The sequence below is a fragment of the Myotis daubentonii genome, chromosome 17 (genome assembly GCF_963259705.1).
Source record: "Myotis daubentonii chromosome 17, mMyoDau2.1, whole genome shotgun sequence".
NCBI lineage: Eukaryota > Metazoa > Chordata > Mammalia > Chiroptera > Vespertilionidae > Myotis > Myotis daubentonii.
Genome location: NC_081856.1, coordinates 11,064,110 through 11,085,994, shown reverse-complemented (window position 1 = coordinate 11,085,994; position 21,885 = coordinate 11,064,110). Strand labels below are relative to the sequence as shown.

The window sequence follows — 21,885 nt, the reverse complement described above, 5'->3', positions numbered from 1 at the left end:
GCAAGGCCTTCTCCCGTAGGTCTCACGCCCTTTGGGGTTCATCCCGTGAAAGAGGCAGAAGGTTCGGTGGTTAGCAGGTGGACCCTGGGACCAGGCCACTCACATGTGGCGCCTGGCACTGCACTTCCAGGCCAGGTGACCTTGGGCAAGCTCGGTAGGTCACCTCTGTGTTTCAGATTCCTTCATCCATGAGAGATGGGAACAGCACTGACTCCTAGGGCTGCTAGGGGGATCGAGTGAGTTAACACACGCACAGCACTTAGAAGAGCACCTGGTACACTGGACGTGTTCCATACGTGTTAGCTGTGACCATATGGACAGAGAAAAGTGAAGCTCCGTGAGCTTAGCTACCCAAGGTCACCTAGTATCACAGGCACAATGAACCTGGCTGTGCAGATTCCGAAGGCACCGACGCTTTCTGCTGCTGTGCACGCTGGGAATGAAATGCAGGGCGAGGAGGCCGTGCACCCATAACTAGCGCGAGACTGACCGAGATGAGTGCTACCAGCCCCTTCAGGCGCAGAGGAGGAGCAAGTCCAGCTGCTTGGGGATTGTCAAGAAAGTCTCCCTTGCATAGGTGGGAATCAAGAGAGACCTCGAACACTGAGAAAGATTCGAATAAGTTGTCCAGATGGAGGCAAGGATTTCCTGATGAGGGGCAGGGAGGGGCGGATAAAGGCAGGGGCTGGATGGACCTCCCACAGGGGTGAGGGTCAGTTGTCCCCTACGCCAGGGTTCCTCGGCCTCAACACTATTGACCTTGGAGCCAGAGAGTTCTTATTGTCAGCTGTCAGTAGCATCACCCCACCCCCAAGTTGCGACAACCAAAGGTGTCTCCAGACATTGCCAGATGCCCCCTGGGTGGGAGGATCCAAATCCCCCGCAATGAGAACCATTGTCCTAATAAAGGAAGCCCGGAAGCCACTCAGAGGAGCCTGGCTTCTCACTGGCTTCTCGTTCTTTCCCGTTGTCAGATGTCCTCAGGAGCAGAGAAGACTACACTTCAGGCCACAGGACAGAGAAGTAGGCCCTTCGCAATCCTCAGTTGCTGTAACAGACGGCTCTTTGATAGGATGCCTCCGTGTAGGAAGGTGTGTCTCCACAGCCCCAGGTGGGGGATTAATCCCAGCCAGCGGACCCAGCAAGAATGATGGCACTTCACAGGGCTGGGGCTGCAGAGGGGAGGAGAGGGGGACAACAATGATGACAATCACTGGCCAGCTGTGTGACCAGTCACTTTCCCTTTCTGGGCTGCAGTTTACCCATCAGTAAGCTGGAGCACTTGAAGTACATCCAAGCCCTAGCTGGTTTGGCTCAGTGGATAGAGCGTCAGCCTGTGGACCGAAGGGCCCAGGGTTCGATTCTGGTCAAGGGCACGTACCTTGGTTGGGTTGCAGGCTCCTCCCTGGCCCAGGCCCTGGTCAGGGCACATGCAGGAGGCAACCAATTGATGTGTTTCTCTCACATCAATATTTCTGTCTTTCCCTCTCTCTTCCACTCTCTCTAAAAATCAATGGAAAAAAGATCCTTGGGGGAGGATTATAGAAGAAGAAGAAGAAGAAGAAGAAGAAGAGGAGGAGGAGGAGGAGGAGGAGGAGGAGGAGGAGGAGGAGGAGGAGGAGGAGGAGGAGGAGGAGGAGGAGGAGGAGGAGGAGGAGGAGGAGGAGGAGGAGGAGGAGGAGGAGGAGGAGGAGGAGGAGGAGGAGGAGGAGGAGGAGGAGGAGGAGGAGGAGGAGGAGGAGGAGGAGGAGGAGGAGGAGGAGGAGGAGGAGGAGGAGGAGGAGGAGGAGGAGGAGGAGGAGGAGGAGGAGGAGGAGGAGGAGGAGGAGGAGGAATGAAGTTCGTCCAAGATTCCTTCCAGATGAGGACTCCAATTTGAGTTCTCTAAGGAGCAGTGAGGGGGTAGTTCCCAGCTCCCAAGGAAAGAGTTCTGTGATCAACTAGTAATGTCTGCCAGGAGCACAGGAGTGGGGGGATTGGGTGTGACAGCACAGAGAGTGTATTTGCTGTCTATTCCAAAGGACTCAACCAGAGTCTTGGCATGGCACTGAGGAGGCCACAGGGGGAGAGAGGTGATGAGGTCTGTCCTCTTCAAGGTTCCAGGGATTGTGATGAGGAGGTAAAATGGAATAAAGGAAGGATTACTCAGGGTTGTGAGTTGAATTCCTTCAAATACCCTTCAAAAGAGAAGAACAACTTCTTTTAAAATTCCTTTTCTCTTCTTTGGGCCGTGCTTTTGAAAATGCTGCTCTACCACTGGACTGAGCCACTTGGACCACAGCTCTGAGGAGTTACAGATGCTTCTAGCACGTTTCCTCCAAAGAGTAGCCCTGCCACCGAGGGACCTCTGGCTCCTGCTGTACTAGTTGATTGAAGGCCACGCAATCCTGGGCTTCTGGCAGTTCTCTTGGCAGACATTGGCAGTGCCCTGCTGGCACCCATTGGCGCTCGCTGCTCCAGTCTCCTCCTGTGCGCACTTGTGCCTGCCTGAAGGCCTTCTCTGGCGTCACAGCTGTGCTGCTGAGCACACAGGGCGGCCAGCGGTGGGGAACTAGTGTGGCCCTGGGAGCAGCCTTGACCGCTGACAAGTGGAGGTTGGAAGGAAAATGCTGCAGGTTTCTCGCCCTTTGGGTAGGAATAATCTGCGATGTGTTCTATGACCAGGACAATCACAACACGGAGAGAGCTGGGGAGAAGAGCTTTTGCAGAGCAACGGGAGGACCGGGAGCTGGGGTGTCACCAGGAGCGAGGGGAGGCACTGGCGTGCGCCCAGCTTCCCGGCTCACCAGGTGGGAAGGCGGGTCTGGGGGGCAGCATGTGCCCGCTGGGAGATCCTGGTCTTTGAATCCTGGGTGTTGAACTGAGGAGCACAGTAGGGGCCCACAGAGGTGATGGGCTGGGAGAGGCTCCCGGCTTTGTAACAGGACCCCAGGGTCTTGGGGAGATTGTGCAACAAGCAAGCGGGAAGCCGGCTCACCGTGGCTGCCGCTGCGCTGGGAGGAGGGCGTCTCCCAGGCTGAGTGCCAGGGCTGATGGAGCAGCGCCCCTGGCTGGCAGGCGGGGCAGGTGTCGCTGAGAGATGAGCCCCGCCCGCGCGGCTGGTGCTCTCCCAGGTGAGCATTGCTCAGAGCAGCGGGAAATGACTCCTGGGAGCGGGAGTGAGGTGGCAGGCAGCCCCGGACGCTGGCGCACAGCAGTCCCGGGAGCTGGGTGCTAGGAGCTCCACTCCCCGCCGTGGACATCAGGAGCAGCTGGAGTGCCGCCTCCCCGCCACCACCAGGGTCGGGGCAGCATGAGCCGGGCACGGCACGTGGGCAAGATCCGCAGACGCCTGGAGGATGTCAAGAGCCAGTGGGTCCGGCTGGCCAGGGCCGACTTCAGCGACCACGAGAGCGCCCGGCTGGCCACGGACGCCCTCCTGGACGGTGGGCCCGAGGCCTACCGGCAGGTGCTCAGCCAGGAAGGCGAGGTGGACTTCTTGTCCTCCGCGGAGACCCAGTACATCCAGGCCCAGGCCAAGGAGCCCCCCTGTCCCCCGGACACCCCGGGAGGGGCCGAGGCCGGGACCAAGGGCCTGGACTCCTGCTCCCTGCAGTCAGGGACCTACTACCCTGTGGCCTCGGAGGACAGCGAGCCGGCCCTGCTGCACGCCTGGGCCTCGGCCGAGAAGCCCTACCTGAAGGAACGGCCCGGCGCCACCGTGTACTTCCAGACGGACAAGCACAGCAACATCAGGGACATCATCCGCCGCTGCATCACCCGGACCGGCCAGGTAGCGACGGACGGCCGAGCCTGGCTCCTTGTCGGGGCGGGGAGGGACGGGGCCTGGTGGAGAGGGCAGAGGGGTGCGTCCCCCCCTAAGGGATGGAGTCAGGGATGCCACCCCCTGCCTTACCTGGGATCACTGACTTCCTGAACCCATCTGTCACCGCCTGGGCCCCAGGCGCCACCTCATCACTGAGCTCCTGCAATAGTCCTGCCCGGGCCTCGGCCTCCCTCCCCGTCCCCACCACCCAGGCTCCATGCTGCTGTGGACACTTTCCTGCACATCAGCTCTAACCTGGCCCCCTTTCTGCCCGACCACCAGTGGAGGCAGGCGCTGCACGCGCACTTGTGTGCAGACAGGTCTAGGCAAGTCAGAGAGGACGGGGGACCAGCATGTGCCCCGTGGACTGGCTCCTTCCTCTGGAAGCACGGAGGCGAGGGCCTGGCCCAGCCTGGGAATTCAGGAGAGGCTTCCGGAAAGAGAGGCTCGGGCTGGTCCCGAGGAGGTGTAGGCGCCAGTCAGGCACAGCGCAGGGAAGGTGAGGGGGCCCAGGCAGAGGGATCAGCACAGGCAAGGCCTGAACACAGAGCACGGTGGGCTTGAGAGTCTGCCCGTCACTCAGTGTTGAGTGGCAGGAGGTGGGACAGGACCTGGAGCGGTCGTGAGCCGTGCTAAGGAGTTTGCTCTCCCACTGTGGGCAGCTGGGAGCCATTGGAGGCTCTGAGCAGGGATCACAGCCCACCTGCAATGACAGCCTGTAGCTGGGGGTCCAGCCCCTCTGGCATCTCTGCGGGAGCAGCCCATTCATCCTTAAGCCCGTGTGTGTGTGTGTGTGTGTGTGTGTGTGTGTGTGTGTGTGTGTGTGTGTAGATCACAAACTCTGCCTGCAAAGGCCTGACAGTCAACAAAATGGGTGGAGCTGGTGGGAGCCTGGTGCAAGAGGGAGTGGTGGGGTCTGTGGCAAAGAAGGTGGCACCAACTCAGCACCAACAGAGCCAGTCTTCCTACCTGCTAAGAGGAGCTGAAAAGCCTTACTTTTAGGTGAAATCTTCTGATCTGTGTTGTTTTAAATTCCTAACGGGCTGTGCTGGTGAAAGAAAGGAGGTTAGCAGGCCTCAGGCCACAGAGGCAGGAGGGGAAGCCTTGCTGGGTGGGAGAGGGGGAAGGAGAGGGACTCAGCCAGGGGATGATGCTTCACAAGCCCTAACCTGGCTTCTTTCCAGGGGGTGTCCTCACCCTGTGAGCGGCAGCTTCAGTTAAGAATCCCCACCTTGGTGCCCACCCCTGGGGGAGCAGTGAGCTCATGCACAGGGGGACCAGAGCCAGCACGCCGAGGAACGGGCCCTGGGTGCTGGGAGGGACCCTCGTCCAGCGTGGGATCCGAGGCCTGGGGAGGTGAGGGACTGGCCCAGGTCGCACAGCCAGTGCCGCCACGGCCCACACTCCTGGCTGCCTGCCGGGACCATCTGCCAAACCCTATTGCCGCCTGTCACGGAACTTGAGATACTGCTCAGAAGCAGCCCAGGAACATGAAAAGCTGGTGCTCCACCCATTCTTTCCTTCAATTTAAATTTTCCAAACTCGGCTCCCTCCCACCTGCCCACCCCCACACAGCCTGCCCACCCCACACAGCCTCCCCACCACCCACACAGCCTGCCCACCCCCGCACAGCCTGCCCACCCCACAGAGCCTCCCCACCACCCACACAGCCTGCCCACCCCCACACAGCCTCCCCACCACCCACACAGCCTGCCCACCCCCACACAGCCTGCCCACCCCCACAGAGCCTTCCCACCCCACACAGCCTTCCCACCCCACACAGCCTCCCCACCACCCACACAGCCTGCCCACCCCCACACGGCCTGCCCACCCCCCACACAGCCTCCCCACCACCCACACAGCCTCCCCACCACCCACACGGCCTGCCCACCCCCCACACAGCCTCCCCATCCCCCACACAGCCTTCCCACCCCACACAGCCTCCCCACCACCCACACAGCCTGCCCACCCCCACACGGCCTGCCCACCCCCCACACAGCCTCCCCATCCCCCACACAGCCTTCCCACCCCACACAGCCTCCCCACCACCCACACAGCCTGCCCACCCCCATACAGCCTCCCCACCCCCACACAGCCTGCCCACCCCCACACAGCCTGCCCACCCCCACACAGCCTCCCCACCACCCACACAGCCTCCCCACCACCCACACAGCCTGCCCACCCCCACACAGCCTCCCCACCCCCACACAGCCTGCCCACCCCCCACGCAGCCTCCCCACCCCCACGCAGCCTGCCCACCCCCACACAGCCTCCCCACCCCCACACAGCCTGCCCACCCCCCACGCAGCCTCCCCACCCCCACGCAGCCTGCCCACCCCCACACGGCCTGCCCACCCCCACACGGCCTGCCCACCCCCCACACAGCCTCCCCATCCCCCACACAGCCTCCCCATCCCCCACACAGCCTCCCCACCCCCACACAGCCTCCCCACCCCCCACACAGCCTGCCCACCCCCACACAGCCTGCCCACCCCCCACACAGCCTGCCCACCCCCACACAGCCTCCCCACCCCCCACACAGCCTCCCCATCCCCCACACAGCCTGCCCACCCCCACACAGCCTCCCCATCCCCCACACAGCCTGCCCACCCCCACACAGCCTCCCCATCCCCCACACAGCCTGCCCACCCCCACACAGCCTCCCCATCCCCCACACAGCCTGCCCACCCCCACACAGCCTCCCCATCCCCCACACAGCCTGCCCACCCCCCACACAGCCTCCCCATCCCCCACACAGCCTGCCCACCCCCCACACAGCCTCCCCATCCCCACACAGCCTCCCCACCCCCACACAGCCTCCCCATCCCCCACACAGCCTCCCCACCCCCACACAGCCTGCCCACCCCCACACAGCCTCCCCATCCCCCACACAGCCTGCCCACCCCCACACAGCCTCCCCATCCCCCACACAGCCTGCCCACCCCCACACAGCCTCCCCATCCCCCACACAGCCTGCCCACCCACCACACAGCCTCCCCATCCCCCACACAGCCTGCCCACCCCCCACACAGCCTCCCCATCCCCACACAGCCTCCCCACCCCCACACAGCCTCCCCATCCCCCACACAGCCTCCCCACCCCCACACAGCCTGCCCACCCCCACACAGCCTCCCCATCCCCCACACAGCCTGCCCACCCCCACACAGCCTCCCCATCCCCCACACAGCCTGCCCACCCCCACACAGCCTCCCCATCCCCCACACAGCCTGCCCACCCCCACACAGCCTCCCCATCCCCCACACAGCCTGCCCACCCCCACACAGCCTCCCCATCCCCCACACAGCCTGCCCACCCCCCACACAGCCTCCCCATCCCCCACACAGCCTGCCCACCCCCCACACAGCCTCCCCATCCCCACACAGCCTCCCCACCCCCACACAGCCTCCCCATCCCCCACACAGCCTCCCCACCCCCACACAGCCTGCCCACCCCCACACAGCCTCCCCATCCCCCACACAGCCTCCCCATCCCCACACAGCCTCCCCACCCCCACACAGCCTCCCCACCCCCACACAGCCTCCCCACCCCCACGCAGCCTCCCCATCCCCCACGCAGCCTCCCCATCCCCCACACAGCCTCCCCACCCCCACACAGCCTCCCCATCCCCCACACAGCCTCCCCACCCCCACACAGCCTGCCCACCCCCACACAGCCTCCCCACCCCCACACAGCCTGCCCACCCCCACACAGCCTCCCCATCCCCCACACAGCCTCCCCATCCCCCACACAGCCTCCCCATCCCCCACGCAGCCTCCCCACCCCCACACAGCCTCCCCATCCCCCACACAGCCTCCCCATCCCCCACACAGCCTCCCCATCCCCCACACAGCCTCCCCACCCCCACACAGCCTGCCCACCCCCACACAGCCTCCCCACCCCCACACAGCCTCCCCACCCCCACACAGCCTCCCCACCCCCACACAGCCTCCCCATCCCCCACGCAGCCTCCCCATCCCCCACACAGCCTCCCCACCCCCACACAGCCTCCCCATCCCCCACACAGCCTGCCCACCCCCCACACAGCCTCCCCACCCCCCACACAGCCTCCCCACCCCCACACAGCCTCCCCACCCCCCACACAGCTTGCCCACCCCCACACAGCCTCCCCATCCCCCACACAGCCTGCCCACCCCCCACACAGCCTCCCCACCCCCCACACAGCCTGCCCACCCCCCACACAGCCTCCCCACCCCCACACAGCCTCCCCACCCCCCACACAGCCTGCCCATCCCCACACAGCCTCCCCACCCCCCACACAGCCTCCCCACCCCCACACAGCCTGCCCACCCCTGGGGGCTTTTCTTGGAGCCTTTGGATTTCAGACAGCATTAAACTTGGAACCCCAACAAAAACGTGAGCTTAAATATCAGCTCATTCTTTTTTGAGTTCTTTTCAGCGTAACCAAAATTTAACTTCTAAGTGATCAGAGACAGAGGGAGAATGTTTGCAGGTGACACATTTCTTCCCTTGGAGTCCATTCTGGCCCCTCTGGGCTTTGGGCGGGCGGAGTGGGCATCTACAGCCTGTGCTTGAGAGTCACCTGTGCACCTGGGGCAGGAGGAGCTGCAGCTGACAGTGGCAGCCACTACGGCCCTGATCTAGGACACAGAACTGGCCGCATGCCAGCAGGGTGCCTGCAATTCTGTCAGCCAAGCCAGCATGGCAGAGCACACGGAGCCTCCTTCCCTTTGGAGAGCTCAGCTGCCCCAGGAGGAAGGAGAGGAAGGAGAGGAGAACGGGGTTGGGGTGGGGGGTGAGGAATTCACTGGTGGGTGGCAGCCTGAGCTTGAGCAACCTCTGTGCCTGGAAGTAGACAGGAAGGTGACTAAGGCAGGCTTCACGAAGAGGTGGCCTCTGAGTTGAGTCTCAAAGGCTGAGTAAGAGTCTACCAGGCAGAGAGGGGAGGGAAAGGCATTCCAGGCCCAGGGAGTGTCAGGCACAAAGGCCAGGTCTGAGAGAGCCGCGGGTCCGGGAGGTGGGGAGACACGCCATCCCACTGGTGGGCCATCATCGGGGAGTGATGAGGGCGGGAACAAGGATCAGAGGCTAGCGGCCACAGCAGCTCTGCCTTACACTTTGGGCCAAAGAGTGAGCACAGTCCTGTGTAGGATGCCAGGTATGAGATGGAGAAGGCATGAGAAGTCATAGGCACATACAGGAGAGATTTCATTGTAGACCAAGTAGCCATTGCTACTGCAGGAGCCACCAGACAAAGTAGTTCTTCCAAGCAGCCCACAAAAGCAGCCCCACAAAGCAGCCAGCCCACCTGGCTGGTCAGTGGCAACCTGTATACAAACAAAAGAGGCCTCGTGCCACTGAGTGATACATGCTTGTGCTACGTTAACATGAACAGGTTACATCCTCACCTGCACGCAAGCGCATGGCAAATTGGCCTTGACCGTCCTGCGTACGCTGATTAGGGTTCCCACCTGAGGTTTGCTCGGACCAGGTGCAGAAGGCCACGCAGACCGGGAGGAAGGAGTTCAGGCACAGCTCCCGTGCCACTCAGGGCCACACGGGAAGGACCAGGGCCGTCAGGAGGCAGGGCGGCAAACAGACAGCACGGACACGAGCCTGGGTTGTGGTTCTGCAGGAGAGACAAGGAGGGCGCAGTGAACAGTTTGAGGTTGGCCAGTCTGGGTCAGGTTGGCAGGCTCTGGGCTACAGAGGGTCCCTCGTGGTCCCGGCCTTGCCTGGGTGATTAAGGGCGGGGCTTTTTAGGGGGTTGTTGTGTGTGAATTAAAGAAGAGGATGGGCCCTAACAGGTTTGGCTCAGTGGATAGAGCATCAACCTGTGGACTGAAAGGTCTCAGGTTCGATTCCGGTCAAGGGCATGTACCTTGGTTGCGGGCACATCCCCAGTAGGGGGTGTGTAGGAAGCAGCTGATCGATGTTTCTCTCTCATCAATGTTTCTAACTCTCTATCCTTCTCCCTTCCTCTCTGTAAGAAATCAATAAAATATATTATTTAAAAAAAAAAGAAGAAGAAGAAGAGGGTGGTTGGGTGTCGGCTCTGGATAGCGTTGTTTGCACATCAAAGACATGCTCACAGGCCAGGTGTTTGCTATCTCTAGGAATCAGCAGTTCTGGGATGTCAACACATCATAACACACAAAAACCACAGCCGTGACCAACACATCCTGCCGGTGTGGCCACGGACCCTTCCAGCGGGTCTGTACGGCACTTCCCTTTTTAGCCACTTATCTGTGTGAGGCAGTTTCTCTTCACATACTTCCACCCAAACAACACACCACAACAGATTGCTGCGGAAGCAGACAGGCAAGGCCAGCTGTCTCCTGTGCAGCCAGACGCCACAGAGATTGACAACACTCCGCTCACTACATTCTGTTGTTGTTTCGGAAGATATAGTTATTTTTTATTAAAATGGTTATTTATATTAACGTACTGGGTTTAATATTGTTTTCAATAACTAATATTAGTTATTTTAGAGTAATTAATAAATAAGCGCTTTAAAATGTCCTCACATTTAGTTTCTAACGTAATAAATATCAATAGCTATAATTCACATAAACCAAAGCTCTTTGGAATCCTCAATTTTTTTTTTTTTTTTAAATCTTCGCCCAAGGATATTTTTTCCATTGATTTTTAGAGAGTGGAAGGGAGGGGGAGAGACAAAAAGAGGAAAACATCAATGTGAGAGAGACACATTAACTGGCTGCCTCCCACACAAGCCCTGACTAGGGTGGGGGATCGAGCCTGCAACCGAGGTATGTACCGCTGACTGGAATCAAAACCCAGACCTTTCAGGCCGCAGGCCAATGCTCTATCCACTGGGCCAAACCAGCTAGAAGTTCTGGAGGCTGGAAGTCCAAGACCAAGGCAGTGTCCGGTGAGAGCCCACATCCTGGTTCACGGACAGCATCTCGCTGTGTCCTCACACGGACGAAGAGCTCGCTCAGGAAATCTCAAGGGCTTGTGAGCACCTCCCTTCCCTCTGACAGCGCCGTGGGACCAGCTCTCCCAGGCCCACGGGACTAAGTTCCGCTGAAACCCGTTAGCACCGGATCTGACCCTTCTGGTATTTGCCCCTCGCCCTGGCCCAGGTCCTGGCCATCCTGATGGACGTGTTCACGGACGTGGAGATCTTCTGTGACATCCTGGAGGCGGCCAACAAGCGCGGGGTGCTGGTCTGCGTGCTCCTGGACCAGGGAGGCGTGCCGCTCTTCCAGGAGATGTGTGACAAAGTGCAGGTCTCTGACCGGCACCTCAAGGTAGGGCCCCGAGAGGCGTCTCAAAGGCGCCATGGATTGGAACAAGGCAGGCCAGGGCACGGCGATAGGTGCCCACTGTGCCCGTGGCTTCCCACAATAATGTTTATTTCTTGCTCAAAGTGAAGGTCAGACAGCCCTCCCTCATCTTGTAGCTCCATAAGGTAGATGTGGCCTTCAGGATTGCAGTGGCCGGAGAAAGGGGGCCGGGGTTCCCACAGGATGACACCGGACTTGGAAGAGATTTTCACTTCCACTCGTAGCCTTTCTTTAAAAAATACATTTTTATTGATTTCAGGGAGAGGGAGATAGAAACATCAATGATGAGAATCATTGATCAGCTGCCTCCTGCACGCCCCACACTGGGGATGGAGCCCACAACCCGGGCATGTGCCCTAAATGGGAATCGAACGGCGACCTCCTGGTTCATGGGTAGATGTTCAACCACTGAGCCAGGCCAGCCGGGCCCACTCATAGCCCTTTGACCTCCCCGAGCTGCCCGGGGCAGGAAGGGCGGGCAGCTGCAGAGCATCAGTCTCTGGCGCCCCTGCCTTCACTGCGTTCAGCTGAGGGAGCCCGTGGGGCTTCACCGCCTCACGGTCAGGGCAACCTCAGCGCCTGTGTGATTCCCGTCAGGAGGGAGGACAGCACCCTGTGGCCCCAACAGGAAGCTCATCCCCTGGGGCTTAACCAACCTCCCCACCCCCTTCTTCTGGCAATGAGCAAAGAAACCGAGATAAGGTTCCCTCAGTGTTGACTTTGGGCAGCTAATTCAAGGTCAAATGTCCACGCACCCATGGCTCTGCAGCAGGCCCAGCTGAACAGCTGATGGCGCTCCCTTGGTGACTCCCCTGTAGCTCAGGCAGGGCCGCCTCCTGGAGGCCTGTCCTCCTCCCGCCCCCCTGCCTGTCCTCCTCCTGTCCCCTCCACGCTGACCGCTGACCGGCAGGCAGCGGAGTTCAGGCGCCCCTGGTGGCACAGGCCCCTGGCCTCTGATGGCTGGGTCTGCTTGGTCTTACCTGGACTCCACCTGCTCAGCATGAGGCCATAGAAACAGGAGTCAGCACAGGCCTTGTCTTCAAGGCTCACACAGGCCACACTCACAGCCCTCTGCCCACCAAGGGACAGCGGGAGGTGGCCCTCCTGCCGAAACCTCAGAGCTTAGAGGCCGGAGGAGCTGCGGGAGGCATTGGGCGTCCCCTCCCAGAGCCCCGCCCAGCACAGCAGGCGTGAGCCTGGGCTCAGCAGTGCTCCGCCTTTCGCCTTTCCCGCTGCCTTCATCTCTCCAGCCTTCCCAGGCTGCCATGCCCGTTGGCAGCAGGCGCTGCTGGGGAGGAAGGGAACAAACAGGACCAGGATTTGGGCGTGGACACACCTTTTTAAACTTATTTTTAAATTTTTTTAAAAAATGTATTTGTACTGATTTCAGAGAGGAAGGGAGAGGGAGATAGAAACATCAACGAAGAGAGAGAATCATTGATTGGCTGCCTCCTCACACCCCCTACCAGGGATCAAGGCCACAACCTGGGCATGTGCCCTTGACTGGAATCGAACCCGGGACCCTTCAGTCCGCAGCCGAGCCAAACCAGCTAGGCTAGGGCAACACACCTTTTTTTAGACAAAACCATGGAGGGTCCAGGAAGTTCTCCACACAGCTGCCTCCTCTGGCTGCACTGAGCCTTCGCACTAACCAGCTTGGGGTCAGGCACTCACGTCACTAAAGTCACTCACAAGGCAAGCTGCCCCTGCCAGACCTCCATGGTCCATGGGAGCTGAGACTGGCGGCTCCGGAGCACCGACCCTCGGCTTCTATTTTCTGCTTTCTACCATCCCCCCTCCCTTTTTTTTCTTCTGTTACTTCGAGTATTGTCAGGACAATGAAGGCCATTTAGAGAATTCAGCCAAGGATAAAATAAAAATGGCCCATAATCCCACCAGCTAGACATAACCCTGCTTCCGTGTTGGTGAGCATCCTTCCAGACTTGGTCCTGGGCAGACGTGTATCTATAAATACATGATTGGTGAGCGACACCTCGACCTCCCTTCCAACAGAACATTTCCATCCGGAGTGTGGAAGCAGAGGTGTACTGCGCCAAATCAGGGAGGAAGTTCGCCGGCCAAGTCCAGGAGAAGTTCATCATCTCGGACTGGAGATACGTCCTTTCTGGATCGTACAGGTGAGTGCTGGGTCCTGTTGAGGCTTCGTGGAGGCCAAGGCTGAGCGTGGTGCCCACCAGCCTCAGGCGCTCGGGCACACCCCTGCCCCCCATCTGCAGCTCCCAGGAGGGAGGACAGGCCTGAACAAACGGGGATGGGGAGGGGGCGGAAATGGGCCCTTCCTGGGAGGACTTCAGGGTAGAGAGTCACTTTCTGGTGCCTCAGTTTCCCTTGATATTGCAACAGGATGTAGAATCCTTTTATTGCCTCCTCAGCTGTCTCAGATATGATTATAAACCATGCAATTTGTTTTAGCGTGTGTGTGTTCCTATTTCCAATTTTCTTTTTTTTTATAAAAAATTTACTGAGGCCCTAGCCAGTTGCTCAGTGGGTAGAGCATGGCCTGCAGACTGAAAGGTCTCAGGCTCGATTTCGTCAAGGGTACATGCCCCAGTTGTGGGCCAACCCCCAGTAGGGGGCGTGCAGGAGGCAGCCAATCAATGATTCTCTCTCATCATTGATGTTTCTATCTCTCCCTCTCCCTTCCTCTCTGAAATCAATAATATATATATATTAAACATTGTATTGATGTATAATTAATATACTATATAATTCACCCATTTAGAGAATGCAATTCGATTCTTTTTGGCATTGCTTTCCTCATCTGTAAAATGAGGGATAACAATATCTTCCCTTGCAGATAAAGTTTGCAAAACATGTGGCATAGCTCCTAGCACATAGTAGGTGCTCAATAAATGATTGCTATGAGCCCGCCAGTACCCTGGCAAGGCCCCGGGGGAGGGGGACATGGAATAGGCAGGATCTGAAAGGGTGAGGACTGAGAGGAGGCTGGTCCTGAGGGCCGCCAGGCCCCTGGAGGATGTCACGTAGGCTGAGGAGGGGACGTGGTCCAGGGAAGACTGGAGGGCACCAAGACAGCCCCCCTCTCACTCAGAATTGCCAGGGCTCACTGAACATCACAGTGTCCTCGATAAGCGACAAGCGCCACCCTCTGTGGCCCCAACCACCAGCGTCCGGCCCCTTCTCCCCTCATGCCAGAGCATCTCCAAATTCCCCGGGACCTACGGCTGGCACCAGGGACTAGAAGCGGCAGCGGCCCAGCCTGGGAGTCAGACAGTTTAAGTTCGGTTCCCAGCTCTGTTTCTCAGGTTCCCTCAGCACAAGCTGTTATATCAGAGTGACGTCTACTTTGAGAGGGCATGTCCACACCCCTTCACCATTAGGCAGGCGCTCCCATGCCTCCTCTCAGCCCCTAGCAACCAGCCATGAGACTGGCAAGAGGCTTATTCAGTCGTTAAAAAGATTTCCAGACAGTTACAAAGGACAGAGGAAGGAATTCTGGGAGAGAAAACCAAGAGGGGGAACCTTACTTTCAGCAGAACTTAGCCTTAGTTCTCACTTCATTGTCCTTACAGAGCTCCTCACGGGGTGGCCCTGCTTTGTGCCAGGCCCCGGGGCAGGTGCGATCAGAGATCAGACCTGTAAGGATTTAATCCTCCTCACGCCCCTGAGGGAGGCAACACTCTTCTCATTGGCAGATGGGGCACTAAGGAGCAGAGGGGGCAGGTGATTGGTCCCCAGTCCCCCGTGTCCTGACTAGCATCTCCAGCTCTCGGGTGCCCACCAGGGCCCAGCTGGGCGTGCCATCCTGACCCAGGCGGTGCCAGGAGGAGGGGCAGTGGGCTTCAAGATGCAGGGCCATCCCTGAGAACCTGGAGAATCGGCTCCGGGAGAGGGCAGGGCAGTGTTCAAGGGTCATCTGTTAGCCTATCAGGATCCTGCCCCTGGGACCTTAGAGCTGTAGCCAATGAACACAAACAGGAAACCCTTCACCCCATGTTTCAGCCTGGCTCTCCCTGGGCTCCAGTAGTCTGGCCCTTCTCTCTGGTTGTATTCGTTCTACCGAACTGAAGAGCTGTCTGCCTCTTTGGTCGAGGGGTGGGGGACCTGCACAAAGGCCCAGGGGGGCAGCGCAGGGGCCTCTGCGTGCGCGGGGACCTGGGCCGTTGCCAGGGCACCTTCGGACCTGTTTTACTGAGCAAAGCATGTAGTTGTTGACCTCATCCAGCCTGATTCCAAACACAGGGCGTTGGAGTTCTCAGTGTAGCCAGGAGCCCCACTGTGCCTGCCTTTGCACCCCCCCTGTCACCTGGCTGGCCCTAGCTCAGCCTCAGCTGCTCATTAACCTGGGGCTGAGTGGGCGGCTCCCGGGCCCGGAGGTGAGGCTAAAACAAAGCCTCCTTGTTCCTCCCAGGATTGCCCAGCCTCTGTGGGCCCGCCCTGTCTTCTGTCGGCAAGCCCGGGGCTGGGGGCTGGAGGCTGGGGCCCCTGGTGGGCCTGTCCCTCAGGGTGCCCTGCCCTCTGACCACCCAGCCCCCAGCGCGTCCACACCCTGTTCACATGATTAGGGACACAGGGATCTCTGACCTGATGCTCTTGGTGGGTCTTCTGTGCTGTCACCATTTTTAAGGGCTGTTTTTTTTGGGGGGGGGGATTTAGGGGGGAGGATGTGATGAGGGGAGTTTTCATCAAAAATAGAAAGGAATTTCCCCCGGCCTATGTGGCTCAGCGGTTGAGCATCGACCTAAAAACCAGGGGGTCACTGTCCGATTCCCGGTCAGGGTTCATGCCCAGGTTGTGGGCTCGATCCCCAGTGCGGAGCGTACGGGATAGTTCTCCCTCATCATTGATGTTTCTATCTCTCTCTCCCTCTCCCTTCCTCTCTGAAATCAATAAAAAGATATTTTTAAAAATAGAAAGGAATTTGGTTAAATCAGGGAATCATAAAAAGTCACATCTAAATGCCTTGAGCACTTTGTTTTCTCCTAAAACCTGTAATGGACGGAGGGCCAAGACCTCTGCTTGAGGGTGTCCTGTCCTGTCCACGTGCCTGAAAATGGGCCAACACCCTAGATTGTCATGATCATACAGCCCCTGCCTTCGGAGAGCTGCCTTCTCAGGCCCCGCACTCCCTCCGTGGGGATCGGGGATCGGGGATGGGGATGGGGATCGGGATGGCTAAGGGGCCATAATCTGAGCAGCAGGAGGCACCCTGACCCGAGGCCAGAAAGTCGCTCTGGCAACTTCCTCACTAGCCAGCCCACATTCGACATTGGCTGGGCCTGGAGTTCCAGTTTTGCCTTTTGTGAAAGGGGGCATCACTGTCTCTCCAGGGCTTGCGCAGGGTGACAGGGGGCAGCACAGGGGCTGAGGGCGGGATCCCCTCCTTCCAGTCCTGCTGTGGCCCCACAGCCCCCGGAGGAAGGTCCCGGTGGCCCCGTGTGGCCCCATTCCCACCCTCCCCTCTCTCCTCCCCGCAGCTTCACCTGGCTCTGCGGACACGTCCACCGGAACATCCTCTCCAAGTTCACGGGCCAGGCCGTGGCGCTGTTTGACCAGGAGTTCCGCCACCTCTACGCCGCCTCCCAGCCCGTGATGGGCCTGAAGTGCCCCAGGCTGGTCGCGCCCCTGCCGCCCAGAGCGGGACGCAGCCCCCCGCCCGGCGACAGCAGCTGCTCTGCCAGTGGCCGCCTGTCCTCCAACCCCTTCAGCAGCCCCTCCACGGGGAGCAACCCCCAGAACCGGAGTCTGTCCGTGTCCTCAGGGCCCAGCAGCCCGCCGGCCCCAAACCCGCCTCCGCCCCCCAGGTTTCAGCCCTGCCATGGCCTTTGGGGGGCCCTGGCCCCACAGGCCCACTTCTGCCTGAGGCCCCACGACAGCCCCCTCGCTCTGTACAGCAAACTCAACGCCTGCAGGCCCCCGCGGCTGCAGCTGGAGCAGCTGGGCCTGCTGCCCAGGGCGGCCCATGTCTGGAGGCCGTTCCTACAGGCCTCCCCTCGTTTCTGAAGGCCCCCCCCCCATGCTGCCCTCCCAGGACCCCTGGGAACCCACCTCAACGACCGGCAGCTTTGCTTCCCATACAACTAAAGGCACCTGGACAACACTGGTGCCTGTTCGAATGTTCTCAGGCCTGAGAGTGTTCACTTGCCAACCCCACCAGTCCCTGGGTTCCCCTCTCTAGTTTGGACTACGCAGCACATTCCAGAAGGTTCCAGGGTGACAGGGTGGGGAACTAGAGGACAAGATGGTCAAAGTAGGGCCCTTTCTTCCAAAGAGCAGCCAGTGCCTCCACATGACCATTCTTTGACTCGCTGGGATGCGAGAAGGGCAGATGCACCACGTTTCATAGATGGGTAAACGGGCACCGAGCAGCAGAGGGTGGGTGTGACCAAGGTGCTCCGTTTCCCAGTTTGCAGGAACAGTCTTCTCCCCAGAGATTCCGGAGAGAGATCCGGGAGGAGGCCTGGGTGTTTCTGGGAGGGGGGACAACTCCTGCTCCCTGGAAGGCGGAAGACTGGGTATCCCTGGGCCCGATGGCGGAGGGATGAGGCCCCACAACTGCTGCTGTAAGCCGTGTGGGGCCGGTGGAGCCTGCAGCGGCAGAGATGGAGGAGGCCAGGCGTCCGGGGATCGAGGTGGATAAGGCAGCTTGGCAGCTCCGTGCTGAGTCACTTCCAGGCTGACACTCCCAGAGCATCCAGAGCAGGGGTCCTCAAACTTTTTAAACAGGGGGCCAGTTCACTGTCCCTCAGACCGTTGGAGGGCCGGACTATAGTTTAAAAAAAAACTATGAACAAATTCCTATGCACACAGCGGCGGCAAAAACACCCGGCGGGCCGGATAAATGTTTTCGGCAGGCCGCATGTGGCCCGCGGGCCGCAGTTTGAGGACGCCTGGTCCAGAGCGTCCAGAGCAGGTGCAGGTGGCCTCAAGGTGGAGGCCCCTCCAGGGGGCCGGGTTCCTAAGAGACTGTGGTGAGCAGCCCCCCCCCCCCCCGACTCCTCCTCATCCACCCACAGTGGAGAAGCATTATGAGCAAGAAATAAACCTTTGTAGTTCAAGCACTGAGACTGGGGTTGTTTGTTACTGCACCATGACCCAGCTTCGCCTGACAGATACAGCCTTGGGAGCCGAGGCTGGGCATTCCCTGGTGGGACTGGATTCCCAAGGGTCCCCAGCCTTGGGCCCTCGTCCAGACGGTACGTCCACCAGGAGACCAGGAGGGTTTTACACACCAGGCGAGGAGGTGGCTGAAGGCCAGAGCACGTCCTTTTCCAAGTTCCCAGTCCTCCCAAACCCACCTGTAGTTCCACTCGGGCTAGAGTCACCACTGCACCTGCCCTGGCAGCCTGCTCGCTGGGGGCCATCCTGAGACACCCACCATCTCTACTGCGAGTGAAATTAAACAACAGCAATGGGCTGCCCACCGAGTTCCAGGCACAGCCACAGGCGGAGACCCAGACTCACATGTGCCTGGAGAATTCCAGTCAGCTGCAGGTGACACCCATGTGAACCCACACCATGCAACACGAGGAAAGAAATCTGTGATCGTCCTGTGTGGGGCCCAGGGGGATGGGGGGCTTCATTTATGGCCAAACACATACCCCACACCAGGGATTAGGGATCACGTTACCCACCTGGAGGACTGACGAAGGAAGTGTTGACTGCTAATGAGCCACCCTGCCCCCAAGCCTCTCCTAGAAATTACCTGCAGTATTCATTTGGTCCTCACCAGATACCATTTTAAAAAATCTGTTATCAAAAAATAAAAAAATAAAAGTCTCTATCTGCACTGCAAGAGCCCAGAGGCCAAGGGTATCTTGCAGGCTCCAAGGGACCCTAAGGGCCTTGGACGTCCCAGGGCACAGTGAACGCTACCTGACTGCTCCTGCAGGGGGGCTAACGTTCAGACACCCCAACACCTTTACTACCCCCACCCCCTGCCCGCACTCCCTGCCTCCAGCTTGCTTCCCCGCTGGCTATCACAAAAGTGCAGAGTCAATGAGAAAACTAAAAGCTGGGACAATATTTGAGGAAGCTTTCGGTTTATTAAATCCCACTTCTCTGAGAGCTCATCCACCCCAGGTAGGTCGAGTGAGGTATGGCCCCTCTGCTGAAGGTGCTGTGTGGAGTGTGATTGTAATTTGTGTGGCTGGAAGGACAGGACCATGTCCCTGTGAGACAGTGCTCCATAGGCCCATATGTGTCACCCCCTTGGGACTGGGAGGCGAGAGAAGTGATGTAAGTGGGCTGAAGCTTATACTGCTGGCTGGGCCACCAACAAAAAACTCTTCTGCAGCATCCATGAAACTGACCTTGACATGCCCTTCAACAACCTTGGTCATCCCTGATGAATTTACCGAAGCAAAGTGAATACTTACGCTACTGTTTTTAAAAAGACTATAAAATCGGAGAAACCAAGATGGCGGCATAGGTAAACACTGGAGTTTGCTGCCTCGAACAACCACTTCAAAAATACAACTAAAAGACGGAACGGACATCATCCAGAACCACAGGAAGGCTGGCTGAGTGGAAGTTCTACAACTAGGAGAAAAGAGTAAAACATACCGAGCCTCAGAGGAGGCGCAGTGCTGAAGTGAAATACTAAGGTGCGGAGTGCATGCAGAGCGGGCTGGCGGCTGAGGGCATGGTTGTTGTTTTCAATCGGGAGGGAGTCTCAGACTCTGAGCTCCAGCTCCGGGCGAGTCTCTAGGGACCCAGACTCATACGAGAAGCGGGACTGTCTGGCATCGCTCAGAACCCTAGGGCAGCTTTCTCTCCGTGGGGCTTGCAGCAATTACTGGGACACTGAGAAGCAGAGCCTCTGAGGGCAAGACTGAGAGCAGCCATAATTGCTAACCCTGCCCTGTTGATCCCGTGGGACCCGCCCCGCCCAAGCCCTGCAGGGAGACTTTTGCTGGATAGCCTTAGGCAAAGGCTAGATTAACACCTCCCTAGAGATCCAAGAGCCAGGAAGCCCAGAGGTCAGAGTGGGACCATCCAGTTTGCAGCTCTGTGGAACCATAAAAGACACACTCAGGGGGAAGACTCAGTGAGCACCAAAGCCCCATTGAAGCAAGTCTAGCCCCAGAGGGGTGTCTCCAGCACAGAAGTTCTCCCACTGCAGACACAGCTGATTCTCACAGCCAATTGGCCTGGAGGTCAATTCCTCACAGTGATAACTACAACAATCAAGGCTTAATTACAACAAGACTGTGCACAAAGCCCACAAGGGGGTGCACCAAGAGTGTCTACCTCAGGTAATTGGGACACTTAGCACAGAAAGGCACTCTATCGACACAGCGAAGCATAAAAAATGCCGAGACAAAGAAACAGGACACAAACGACAGAATTGGAGGAAAGCAAACTGCTGGATATAGAGTTCAAAACCACACTTTTAAGGTCTTTAAAGAACTGTCTAGAAGCAGCTGATAAACTTAATAAGGCCCTCGAAAAGACTGGTGAGACCGCCGATAAATGTAGTGAGATCTTCAAGAAGACTGGTGAGACCGCCGATAAATGTAGTGAGATCCTCAAGAAATCTAATGAGACCCTCGATGTTGTGATAAAGGACCAACTAGAAATTAAGCATACACTGACTAAAATAACATTATACAGACTCCCAACAGACCAGAGGAGTGCAAGAATCAAGTCAAAGATTTGAAATACGAAGAAACAAAAAACACCCAACCGGAAAAGCAAAATGAAAAAAGAATCCGAAAATACGAAGATAGTGTAAGGAGCCTCTGGGACAGCCTCAAGCGAACCAACATCAGAATTATAGGGGTGCCAGAAGATGAGAGAGAGCAAGATATTGAAAACCTATTTGAAGAAATAATGACAGAAAACTTCCCCCACCTGGTGAAAGAAATAGACTTACAGGTCCAGGAAGCGCAGAGAACCCCAAACAAAAGGAATCCAAAGAGGACCACACCAAGACACATCATCATTAAAATGCCAAGAGCAAAAGACAAAGAGAGAGTCCTAAAAGCAGCAAGAGAAAGAAACTCAGTTACCTACAAGGGAGTACCCATACGACTGTCAGCTGATTTCTCAACAGAAACCATGCAGGCCAGAAGAGAGTGGTAAGAAATATTCAAAGTGATGAATACCAAGAACCTACAACCAAGACTACTTTATCCAGCAAAACTATCATTCAGAACTGAAGGTCAGATAAAGAGCTTCACAGATAAGAAAAAGCTAAAGGAGTTCATCACCACCAAACCAGTATTATATGAAATGCTGAAAGGTATCCTTTAAGAAGAGGAAGAAGAAGAAAAGGTAAAGAGACTAATTATGAACAACAAATACACATCTATTAACAAGTGAATCTAAAAATCAAGGGAATAAATAATCTGATGAACAGTATGAACTGGCGATTGTAATAGAATCAGGGACATAGAAAGGGAATGGACTATTCTTGGGGGGGAAGGGGTGTGGGAGATGCGGGAAGAGACTGGACAAAAATCATGCACCTATGGATGAGGACAGTGGGTGGGCAGTGAGGGCGGAGGGTGGGGTGGGAACTGGGTGGAGGGGAGTTATGGTGGGAAAAAAGAGTAACTAATGTAATAATCTGAACAATAAAGATTTAATTAAAAAAAATAAAAAATAAAATAAAATAAAAAGACTATAAAATCTAGCCCAGCCTGCGTGGCTTAGTGGTTGAGCATTGATCTATGAACCAGAAGGTTTGATTCCCAGTCAAGGCACATGGCCAGGTTGCAGGCTTGATCCCCAGTGTGGGGCGTGCAGGAGGCAGCTGATCAATGATTCTCTCTCATCATTGATGTTTCTATCTCTCTCTTCCTC

General features: G+C 57.8%; 1 protein-coding gene across 2 annotated transcripts; it reads left to right on the top strand.

Annotated features, from left to right (window-relative positions):
* The first annotated feature begins 2,474 nt into the window (after nucleotides 1-2,474).
* Nucleotides 2,475-18,859, top strand: FAM83A (family with sequence similarity 83 member A). Of its 2 annotated transcripts, XM_059672801.1 has the most exons (4): nucleotides 2,532-3,772; nucleotides 10,891-11,058; nucleotides 13,108-13,232; nucleotides 16,554-18,854. In XM_059672801.1, the coding sequence occupies exons 1-4, from the start codon at nucleotides 3,293-3,295 to the stop codon at nucleotides 17,077-17,079; spliced, it is 1,299 nt and encodes a 432-aa protein (XP_059528784.1). In that variant the 5' UTR covers nucleotides 2,532-3,292; the 3' UTR covers nucleotides 17,080-18,854. The 2 variants fall into 2 exon arrangements, with proteins under 2 accessions (XP_059528785.1, XP_059528784.1); XM_059672802.1 differs by lacking the exon at nucleotides 10,891-11,058 and having other exon boundaries at nucleotides 2,475-3,772; nucleotides 16,554-18,859.
* The last annotated feature ends 3,026 nt before the right edge of the window (nucleotides 18,860-21,885 follow it).

Excerpts from the sequence above, each read along its gene's own strand:
- FAM83A (XM_059672801.1), top strand. The coding sequence starts at position 3,293 with ATGAGCCGGGCACGGCACGTGGGCAAGATCCGCAGACGCCTGGAGGAT. Across the intron at positions 3,773-10,890 it reads GCATCACCCGGACCGGCCAG|GTCCTGGCCATCCTGATGGA; the intron begins GTAGCGACGGAC and ends GCCCTGGCCCAG. Across the intron at positions 13,233-16,553 it reads GTCCTTTCTGGATCGTACAG|CTTCACCTGGCTCTGCGGAC; the intron begins GTGAGTGCTGGG and ends TCCTCCCCGCAG.